The 12,349-nt window shown below is 35.4% G+C and overlaps 1 protein-coding gene across 2 annotated transcripts in view; it reads left to right on the forward strand.

Moving 5' to 3' along the window:
• Positions 1-243: 243 nt before the first annotated feature.
• The window catches only part of LOC121320670 (FERM and PDZ domain-containing protein 4-like), a 99,617-nt gene continuing 87,511 nt past the window's right edge, over positions 244-12,349 (forward strand). For both annotated transcript variants that reach the window (XM_041259220.1, XM_041259221.1), the window contains exon 1: positions 244-479. In XM_041259220.1, the coding sequence (XP_041115154.1) occupies positions 439-479 (41 nt within the window). In that variant the 5' untranslated portion in view covers positions 244-438. The remainder of the gene's footprint in view (positions 480-12,349) is intronic.

Here is a 12,349-nt window from a genome sequence, read left to right on the forward strand (position 1 = left end):
CCCCCCCCCCCCCCCCCCCCCCCCACCTTGGCCAGGGGGGGGTAGGGGGAGAAGTTACTGCACACGTGTTCGAAGTATGATAATCCAGCAGTGTCATGAAAACTAAATGAAGGTGGCTTTATGCAGAAATATGGAAGCTCTACCTGAGGGCATACTAGCATGAGCACTATATATTCAAAAAACATAACTCTAGGGCGGCTTTGAATATCTACTGACATACGCTGGGTAACAGGACCCCAAAATCCTACTCTAGGGCGGTTGAATATCTACTACATACGCTGGGACAGACTGATGCTTCTAAAACACAGAAATCCTAACAGAGGGATATTATTTCTTCCTCGTGTTGCCTAACCCTATCTTGCTTTTAAGAAATTTACACCATGAAGCTGGAGTAAACAAACATTTTAACTACAAAACACACAACAGCCTGCTGCACTCATGGATGTGTTTAGCTTTGTGAAGATTGCAAAGCTGTCAGGGTAAGTGTGCTTATTATGTGTATTACCTTGTTGTGTTTACTGACAGTGTATTCATGCTGTTCGGGGGATGAACAGCCTTTGATCAGCCACAAAATATTGTGCGGGGGGTAAGTAGAGAAAAAAATTAGGGGATTTGATAACAGAGGAAAGCTACCAGTCTAGAGAAGTCATAGCTTTAAAGGTGTGGTGCCTGATTTCTAAAAGACAGATAACTCATTTGTGACTAATAAGATCTTCATTTTGGTGATGCATGGAGAGTTTGGCTCTAATGAATATAGTCGAATGTAGCTGGAGATTGGGAGATGGGAGATGCTGGAAGATAAAGGGGGCTTTTATGCTGGTGGTGAAGAACAGTTCACTCTGCTCAACTTAATTAAGTACTCTCTGCAAGAATCCTTATCAGCTAGATTTTAAGTGATTACCCCTGTCAAGGAACACCTCAGGTACCAAATAACCACAATGCTAATATCATGCAAGAGATTTAATAAAGTATATGATGAAAATAACACTAATTACGATGTACACACCTATTAGGCACTTGTGTGATTATTATTACAAATTATAACTATAATACATGCAATATGTAGAACATTTTAAATACATGTTTTATTCCTAAACAATGACTATGATTATTTCTAAACGATTGTTGTATTAAGTTAATCAGATAGTGTATATTATTACCAGGGTATGGCTTCAGTGCTTTGATGTTATCAGTATAACGGGTATCTTGTCCTGCAGTTCATGTTTTAATCTGTGCATTGTGGGTTGTATGACTGGTTTACAAATTCCAGCCATACAGTAAGTGTCTTGCTTCCTTTGGATTTTGCAATGTTGGCCTTTATGCATTTTTGTGTACTACAGAAATGAGATTCTTGACTGTCTGAAATGTGACGTCCTGCGTAGTATGCTATGCCTTGATGGAAAACTACTAAAAGCAACTTGTTAAAGCCAGCAAAACCTTTTGTTCCTTTTTGCTTTTTTTTTTTTTTTTTTTTTTGCTTCCGTTTTGCTATTGTTATCTAACAACATTCTTTTTGCTCAAAGAATGTTGTTAGATAACAATAACTATATTACACAAACAACATAGCAATATATGTATTTGTAACAATTATTACTGCTGTTGGTGCAAACAGGCTTCCAGGTTAGTTTTGGAAATCTGTCTGTTTAACCATGAAGATGGTTGTTGTGTTACTTTTTTTAATAACTGGCTTTGGTATCGATATACTAAACATTATTTTGACAATATCCTCTAATGACTAAGTGAACTGCTGACATAAGGCTGGTGTGGGATCTAGCTACACAGTTTTCTGAAGTGGTTTTTGTGAAGATGTGGCATAGTTTTTGCAGACCTAGCTAACTGTAGCGCTCCACTAGGTCTAAGTGTTGACCAGAACAAAATCCCCTGTTGGAGTTTTTTGTCATTGAAGGTTTTCTTTTTTTTCTTTTTTTGCATTACTTCAAAGTAGAGGTCTTCAAGGGTCCAAATGAATCAACCCGACCGACCATGAACCAACAATTTTACCCAACCCGATGTGAAATTCTTGTTATCAGACCCGGATCCGAACCAACAGTGGAACGCTTTTCCTTCCCCAACTTAATATATGCACTGACTAGATACAGTATTAAAGCAGTGTTTTTTTTTTTTTTTTTCCAGTCAGCCTGGAAATCTGGCTGAACTACAGACAGTGTTTATTCCATCATGAACCTAAACAGAGGACTATAAAGTTAAATATATGATACGTTTGTGTAAAAGATACAGAGGTGAGTACATTATCTGAAAATCAAATGAACTAAAGTACAATCTTGTTAATGCGTGATTTTATTACAAACTTAGCACAAGAACAGATGGAACTGAGGTGTAAAATTTGTGTTTTGCAAAACTTGTTTTCCTTTGTCCACAATAACAACAAACGATTCCCACACCACAGACCTGCATTTTTCTGTGAGCTTTTGTTCATGGAATTTCCTTTTTCTTAAATTTTTCTTTCGCTTCCTTCATAAACAAATCCATTACTCCAACTTTTAAGAAAGATCTAAAAGAAACACCTTCGCTATGGGTCACGTGTCTGCTACTGCGCTCTGCAGCCATGTCATGAGCTACTGGGGAAGCCAATCCACACAACAGGAATTATAAACAATGATTTATAGTACCAAAGAGAGCCTCTTTAATAGTAATCGACAGTTTGTGTATTACTGAGTAAACAAAATCAGACCCGACCCGTGAAGACCTCTACTTCAAGATCTGATTCTTCAGTCATGCTAGACAGAAGTCTTTTCTGAAGGTGATGCTTAGAAATGTTTAACTTGCAAGATTTTCTTGATTTCTCTCTGGGTAATCTTCCTAAGGGATTTACTTTTTGATCACAGAAAAAAAAAAGGTTCAGTTAGAGGATGCAATATCACAGAATATCCAGTAGTGCACATAGTGCTTTCTGATATTAATAAAGATCAAGAGATTTAGAGATGAGGCTTCTTGTAAAACTTTAGCTTGAGGTAACATAAAAGTGCACTTAACTTAAAATGTACTTCAAAGATAATAACTAAGGGGCCTAATGGATCCAGTTCAATCAACTTTGTTACTTTGTATATGGATTTTATGACTATAACTTGTGGAAGCAGCCAAAGATTTGTTGTGTTTATTTGGATTGATTGATTCATTATCAATAATGAAATGTTCCTCCTGTCACCCGTCTAAAAATAAGTACCCTTTTCTTGTGAGTTTTATAGTATTGCTATAATGCTTTCAGTTCTAGTAAACAAACTAACATGTTACATTACCAAGAAGCATATGTAACCACATAATTACTATTATATGTTTTTTAAATAAAGCTAACAGTAGGTAAAGTTGTGTTTTCATAAAATACATAAAAAAAAAAAAAAAAAAAACATTTTAAAAGTATAAAATAGGAATTTGGTCTAGGCTGTAAAACTAAAACTATTGTACAAATTCTTGATTAAGTCTTAAATTTATAGGACTCACAAAAGTCTCAGTCTTTAAGAGAGGTGGTAATACAATTAATTTGCGAATGAGAAGTGTCATTCTGGATTTATACTTTAAAATCTATGAAACCACGTGGACTTAACGAAACATTAGATCTCAATCCATATCTATAAAAATGGATAATTAATCTTTATATGCCAGCTTGAATCTTTTGTCCCAGGGTTGAGAATTGCATTCTAATGTTCTCCAATCTTAAAAACTACAAAATGATACAGTTTTTCATGTTAGATTTTTCAATTTGATGTCAGTTTTTTGTTACGTATATAGAAAACTACAAAGCAGTGTGTAATTCAATATGTTAATGTAACATTATTCAGCAGGTTTCATTTGACTTCATGAAGCAAAATAGGTTAATTCTAACAAAATCTAACATGAAAAACTGTATCATTTTGTAGTTTCTAAGATTGGAGAACATTAGAATGCAATTCTCAACCCTGGGACAAAACATTTGGCCATAGCTGTAGACCTCAGTTTGAAGTGTGAGTGCATTTTTGCTTGTACAATACAATACAGGGCCATACCGTTACTCATGGCTTTTTTTTAAAGAAGAAAATTCCATGTCAAGTAAATTCTAATCAAGGTTCAGTAAACGATTTAGTGTGAAAGGTACACTCATTCCTATTATCAACCCTTGGGTCTATACACTAGATCTAAACATTGGCAGATCTTAATCACCTACCCTTCAAATGTATATAAAAAAGAATTGCACTAAAGCAGAAGTTAGATGTATTTATTTTGTTTCTAAACATTTATTGTGGTGTATATTTCATTACAAATGATTTATAGCAGTCACATAAGACATCAGGGGTAGGGAAAAACATATTCTAATTTACATACAGTATCTACTATATCAAACAACTAAGCAATACAGTTCAAGGTGTCTTAAATACTCTGTAACATTAACGTGGATGTTTATCCTTTCTAAAACAATTTCTACACCAGACACTGCCAATGTATGGAAATAGAAAGTAGTTCAATGCATGTATGTGCCAGATGTTTGGCACAGATATATTTTTCTGTATGGTACAACATTTATTTAGTCATCAGAATCCAACACTACTGCATGCATGGCTGCTACTTTTTATAATGTCATTTCCATCTGTGAAATGTACAAGACACAGTACTCAATGAACCAGAACCAATAGAAAGACTTGTGGTCAATAATTGGTACTGCCACCAAAACATAAACAAACTAATATATATCTATATATAGAGAGAACTGCCATGTAAAATGAAAATGAATGTGCAGAACTAACCACAAATTTTTTTAGTATTCATATCATCCTTTATCAGATTTGATCATAATCTGCACATAATATTTGATGAATATAATATATCTCTATGCAGCATATTCAAAGAGAAAAAATTCTGAAATCCTTAACATGCAGCAATGACAGAGAACACAGATGGACAGAGATCTTAGCTCACCTAAGCAATGAGACTCCAGATCACGTTTCTGAGCGATGTGTCTGCAAATTATCTGGCTAATTGCAGAGAACAATTTCTACCATTCAGCCAAGCACCCACTTAAGGGGGGGGGGGGGGTTGATTTGGAGTGGGCTTTGACTGTAAAATATACAGGGAATTAAATTAAGAGACTTGTTTGCACAATGAGTTATTGTACTAGCTTTTCAGCTGAGTTAGGATTTTGCAATATGGTCCTCAGTGCTGTGCCATAGGCTTTTGGTATTCTCACAATGCAAGACCTAGATATAGACCCTGCCAACATATTCTATAACTTAAATGAGCAGTGGGAGGAATATTTATCAGCAGGGACAAAAGTAGGGCGACATTATCACTGAGCTATTCACAGGATACCGTACCTTGTAACATAGTAGTACTAATTGCAGTGGCTGTTGTTAGGCAAAGCTGGCAAAGTTTGGCAGAGCTGCTGTCTGATGCATGCACCTGGAAAATGATTCAGCACTATGATACGCTAACCTTGCCTCAAAATACTATACAAATCCAGTAAGTTTAATAATAAGTTTAAACATGTTTGACTTTGGACCCAAATTTATGTAACATTAATTGTGCTATAATAATAATAATAATAATAATAATAATAATAATAATAATAATAATAATAATAATAATAAAAAAAAAAACTGTGATTAAAAAAACAAACGCATAAAACATTACAGGATTGTGTTGGCTTATATGTTAGAAACGGTTGTTAAAACCGGCCCTTAACAAATAGACTGAAAGATGATATCGCTACCCAGGGATTTCAAAGATTTAGCTTCTAACCCACAGAGGTAAATTATGTCTTGAGAATTAATAGGAATTTTTAAGGTTTTCGGGTGTTTCAGGTTTTCAAGTTTTTAAAATTAATTTATTTCTCAGAAAGTTAGTATAAAATATCTATATGTTTCATAAGGTTTTCCAAAGTGGGGGCCTACATGATATCAAGGAACCATCGTCAATGTCGGAACCCTGAAGTTAGGTTTTTACACTGCAAACAAAGGGTAAGTTTAGAATTTTAGCCTGGGATTCAGTCCATGACTAAAACTAAAGCCATTAAAATGTTTTTTTTTTTTTTTGCCCAGGCACAATTCACTCCTGTTTGTTCTGTATTATTAAATTATGTAATTCACTATCTGAAGTGAATGATGGGAAGGAATAACACAAATGAAAAAATTAAAAAAACATGCCTATGTTTTTATGCAAAACCTAATGGAAAGAACACAGGTTAGTGAACTGATTTGTTTTTGTGTGACAACACAAGTCATACACAGCACAGAAATAGAGAAAAAAAAATGGTAATGCAAAGCTGGAGTTGCCACCTCCTGGTGATCCAAAATAGAGAACTTTTGAAGTCTGACAAGGAAAGTTATTCGGTCATATACAAAATAGCTGTACACTGAACCACTGAACCATACATTTCAGACACGTTGTCATGTTTTCAGCTGTCGCCATGAGCTGTGTTTTACTGAGCTATCACAACACTCTTTATTAGGCTTTCACCATGATGTACTGCTGTATAGTTTTATAAGGACTAAGTATCAATCAAGCAACATATCTACTTTATATACTGGAGCTCATAAGTTCTGCTTCATCAGAGGCCCATAATAAATGTCATCTACCATCTCAATAAATCAAAATATATTTCTACAGACTGGCACCACAACAGCACAGTGTCCCATAATACAGTATAATGCAAGGGTATACTATGCAGTAAGTTGAGCTCTGGACCAACAAGGCAGGTGCCCCTGTCATTTATTTGGTACCGGGTGTTTTTCTTATAATGATTTTTCCTATTGTTTCTTATGCAACTGGTTTCGCTGACATGAATAAGCAAAAAACTACCCAAATACCATTTAAATGAAGGCAGTCCAATATCACAGCTAATCTGTATCTGTGAAACCAGCTGACGGTGACCTGTACATATTTTAATGACTCCAAGTCATGTCTCAATACGTGTCATGCTTATGGCCTTTGCCTCATACCTAACAACACTCTGCTTAAATAAAGAGAAATTCATTTTAGGAGTTCGTCACCTACTGTATACTGTGTGGACAATTTAAACTGGCCCTGAAATGTCCTACCTAATCTTTGAACCTTTAGTTGATGAAACAGTAACAGCTTACTTGGGTCATTAAAAAGGGATTGTGCATGCATCAGAATGGTAGTGAAGGGTTAATACCCCAAATCACACCATTAAGGTGAAGAAATGATCTATTCTGTTTTTAGAGGCACACATATGTTAAAGACACTCCCATACACTGTTAAAGTAATCTTGGTAGACAGGGACCGCCTTTTTCTAAACATTTTGTTGTTGTAGTTGGTTACCTCATTTATCCCAGAAGTCCTCTTTCAATTTGAAAATAGACGTCAACTGACTGCGATAGGATTATGCTGATCTTAATATAAAGGCTGCCTTTAGGCCTCCGTAGCTCTGATGTCAGCGCCCCGCCCCTCGGGTGCTGAATGACTATGCAGAGCGTAGGAAGCTCAGCCTCTTTTGCTTCAGGCTGCAAGGGCTACTGAAGCGATCTCGCTGCTTGATGGCTATTTTCTCTTTCAGAGAACTGGGGTTGCATCCGCAACCTTACGTTATGTCTAATCCACTGTTAAAATAATATAAAATAGATTCAGTTTGCATGTGGTTTGTTTTATTTAGAAACATTTTCATATATGATGTGTTATTTTTATTCTTTGACAGTTCTGGCATTTCTTGGTACTGTCTGGAACAAATGTATATATTTTGGTCACACTTTACATTAAATGTCTCTAATTACTGTGTATTTACATAGTAGATACTTAGTAAATACAGGTGTACTTACACACAATTACAGTGTTATTATGCATAGTTACAATGTACTTAATGTGTACATCTTTTGTGAGATATATGTAAGTACAAAATTGTATCGGAAAAGGGTTAGGATTATATTTAGAGTTAGGGTTAGGGTTAGGATTATATTTAGAGTTAGGGTTAGGGTTAGGATTATATTTAGAGTTAGGGTTAGGGTTAGGATTATGTTTAGAGTTAGGGTTAGGGTTAGGATTATGTTTAGAGTTAGGGTTAGGGTTAGGATTATGTTTAGAGTTAGGGTTAGGGTTAGGATTATATTTAGAGTTAGGGTTAGGGTTAGGATTATGTTTAGAGTTAGGGTTAGGGTTAGGGTTAGGGTTAGGGTTAGGGTTAGGGTTAGGGTTAGGGTTAGGGTTAGGATTAGTTTAGAGTTAGGGTTAGGGTTAGGGTTAGGGTTAGGGTTAGGGTTAGGGTTAGGGTTAGCATTATATCCTGTAAAAAGATTTGCACATTAAGTACTTGCAGATACAAACAGATGTTACAGAGTTTCTTACTTGTTCTAGCGGGATATGAATTCAGTACTTAAGGGAAGGAAGACCAAGTTGTCAGTCTCCCACTTGTAAACAGTTATTGACTTAAAGTTTGAAAAATGGTTTGAATTGTTAGGCTGGACCATATTCCTTTTTTTAATTACTAAGACTGAAAAACAAGCAAAAAAAAACCAGCTAATATTACTAAACCACAGTTAAACAACTCCTGTTGTTCTGTCAGTATATTTAGTTAGCAAGGGTATACCATGCCCAGAAATAATGTACCTGTTTCAATTTCTACTTGCGTATCTGTAATTTAATTACCACCTAGAGTTAGTTTCTTCACTTCTTATTCTTGCTTCTTCTGTTTAAACTTCACCTCAATGTACAATACAGGATGGTTTGTATATCAGTAAGTGCACAGGCTGGGCAATTTGTATGATTTATTGGTTTGTGTGCCTTCTAATGTTTAGTCATGAACTCCCAATTCTGCTGTTATGTAACAGGTTTTTTACGATTATTAAATTACAAGAAGGGCTTGGTTCTAGAAGAACATTAGCTTGTCACAATGTTTCCCATTCTAGCTAACATGTCCCTACAAGATCCTTTTCGACCGGATTATTTGCTGGCAAGCTCCATCTGGGCTCCAAAAATGTAATTAAGCAAAAAGATAAGCGAACGGCAAAACATCCCAGTAGAAACAAGTTCCATGGAAGCTTTTAATATTTCTAGGAAAATTTATGAAATCTTAATGCTTCTTCTTCATTTTAGAATATATTTTTTTTTTAAATCACACTTATCTAGAGACCTACTATGAGCAATGTGTTCTATCAACTGGCAAAGCAACATTAATACATAAAGCCATAATTCCCTTTGAATGTAATTTGTAACAACTTCCATTTATAGTGCAAGGTTTAAATATCAAAATTCATTCCTCTCCATTTTCTGTGGTGGGAGCTCCCTGTGGGTGCTCAGAAGAACCACCAACGGCTCAATTGAAGTCCCTCCAGTACTGAATCTTCACTTTGCCAAAGGCAGCCATGGTTCATATTAGAGCTTTGTGATTATTTTGTAATTCTGTGTTCATTTAATTGCTGCGAGTTTAAAATGATATTTATTTTTTCTTTCATTTGGACCATCACTGTATCATGTAATATTATTTCATTATGTTTAATTGCATTTAGAAGCATATTGGTTTTGAAACTAATAATAACACTACTAATAATAATATAAATATTGCAATTGCAATATATTATATTTTATTCGTATTTGCGTGCTTGCTAAGCTTCAGTATCATGCTGCAGACACATGCTTGTACCCAGTGACTACTACTGACAAAACCTTGGAGACATACTATGAAACCAGGTCCTGTTCTGTCAAAGCAGCTATGGGGAGAAAGGAAGTAACTAACTTTAGGTGGTAGTTAAATTGCAGATACCACCCCGAGTTATTTAAAATAAAGTTACTTAATAAACAAACATATGTTATCTTCATATAGTTGTTTTATTTAATTATGTCTCAATCCTAAAATTCCACCAATGTACCTTCCAACCAATATTCGGGTATGGATGGCATACACGAACAATGCAGATTTGCCTAAAAAAACATCAGTTATTTAAACACTCAAAGTGCAGAAAAGAAAGTGTATTAAAGATGTTGTTGTTCATATTAGCACTTAATGTTGGTTCAAGGCTGGTTCTCAGAAGCCCATTCCTCCAAGTTGCACATTCATGACAATGCCCTAGATGTATAATTATAGGAACATTGTAAACCCTACTGCTGCCTCAGAATTATGATGAGTCATAAACTTCTGCTCTGATCAGAATAATCAGTGGTGGGTCAGACAGAAAATTAGAAACACCTAACCTATTGTATCACTGTTGTAAGGCGATCATGTTTAGCCACTGAATCAGTGGGATAGAGTTACAGCATCAAGGCCTTTACAACAAAATGGAAATGTGAACTTATGTTAAAGGAAAAGCACCCTGCCAGCTTCATATTTAGTAACTAATACCTTAGGTGCACTTTTGAAGTATTAAAATTAACAGTTTTATTTTTCTTTAACAAAAATGGAGCAAATTGCATTTGGTTGTAAATACCTTAAAAAAGGTGGACAGTGCATCTATAATGGTTGAAAAGTTTCTGAGGGATGCATGACCATTGCTCATTCTTATACCTTCAGGGTAATTGGGGATGGAAATCTGCAACAAAGTCTGTTCTCCACAATGGCCCGTATCAACGCTATTTTGTGTCGTCAAGGATCTGAGGCATATACCAACCATGTGTCCTGTTTTATTGTCATATTTGCTACCTTGCCCATTGAGTCTCTAAGTTTCTTTCAACAGGGATATGCACCTTTTATATATAGGGGATACTGAATGATCATTTGTGGTATATGGTTTTTATTCACCGCAGGAGGATGTCCCAGTAAATCACAAGCCGCGACGGGCGAGTGTTTTTTTCAAGGACATCCTTAGCGGGACTAAAAACAACTACAAATGATCATTCAATATTCTGTTTATACCACAAGTATATATTTTAAATAAATAGCAATACAATGTGTACATTTTTTGTATTCCTTAATTCAGGGATAACAGACTATGCATCTACGTGGATTACTTCCGGACCCTGTTTATGGCCTCTTCGCAAACCATCTTCAGATAGAACCTTGAGCTCAGTTTGTCAATGTGCAGCCTCTCTCTTGTTTCCAATTCCTACCTTTACCAGTGTTAATGAAAGAGCTACAGGCTGCTCAAATAAGTCAGGCGCAAGCAGATCGGTAACTTGCATTTCTTGTCTAAACTTGTTCTCAAGGAAATCGGAGTCCAAATCAAAACAACAATGGAAATTTCAAATTATTTCAGACATTTTAAAGTTGCTGACCATAACAATGTATCCCACGCTAGATATACCCACACTTGTGGTATAAATTCAAGAATACGTAAAAGGAATATTATTTTCACACCAAATGAATCATTCATTTACACTAACTTGACCGTTGTATTGTCCAAACCTTGTCATACTTATACAGATTTATATAGTTAGATCATTATCTTCTGCACTTCCCAAGCATGTGTTAAGGTAATAAGCCTGAGAAGTGTTTCTCCTTTGGTAAAGCAAGTGGTGCTTGAAAAGTAGTTTTCTTTGCACGTTATTAATAACCTGCGGGAATGCATTGCCTGTGCATTTTTCTTTTAAAGAATTTGCTTATAGTGGGAAAAATCTAGCTGCAGGCATTTCATTTGTTAGATAATCCTTCTGCTAATACAAAACTTAAGAATCTTCATATGAATTTCTCAGGACTGGGAGGACCTTTGGTAACAGCCAGCAAATTTTAACCTGTTGTATGCTTTGGATTGCTTGTTGATGTTTTTTTTTTAATTATTCAGCTGTAATAAAATACACAGCCAATGTTATTTATGTCTTTCAAGTATGTAAAAAATATGTTATAAAAAACACGTATGATATATATAAGATTTCCTTAAATTTTCCTGGAATCCTAATGGAACACCACAAGGTCATTCAGTGTGACATTTAACTCACCTGCTTTCTGTATGGACTCTGTCTGTAACTGTTTAATTTAACTACACCTTAGGGCAATTGACACAGCTGACACAACAGTCATTACCTGCATGATAACTGTCCACAGCAAAAGGCTCCCTGTGAAGATGAGTGGGACTTAACAAAAGGCAAAGTTAATTAGCTCATATTGTGTGTAAATCTGTGTGTTGTGTGTAAAAAATAAATTTGTAATCATGTCACTCATCTGCAGATCCAATAAAGACATTAAAATACGTCTGCACACACTACTCCAAAAACCCAGTTTCTCTCTCTCTCTCTCTCTCTCTCTCTCCATTTATCAGAGCAATCACTGTTCTATGAAAAAAGACATATCCATAGCAACTAAGATACTAATCTTTTCAGATGTAAAGCAGTGACAAACCTACCTTTGTAAGAAAAAAGTAGTAGCATAGCAAAGTGTAATAAATAATAATAAAAACATAAAAAAGGAGACATACACTACTGTAGTACTGTAAAGCATGGAAACGCGTAGTAAACTGGGGCATTTTGTGGCCATTTGTTGGAT

The sequence above is a fragment of the Polyodon spathula genome, chromosome 9 (assembly GCF_017654505.1).
Source record: "Polyodon spathula isolate WHYD16114869_AA chromosome 9, ASM1765450v1, whole genome shotgun sequence".
NCBI lineage: Eukaryota > Metazoa > Chordata > Actinopteri > Acipenseriformes > Polyodontidae > Polyodon > Polyodon spathula.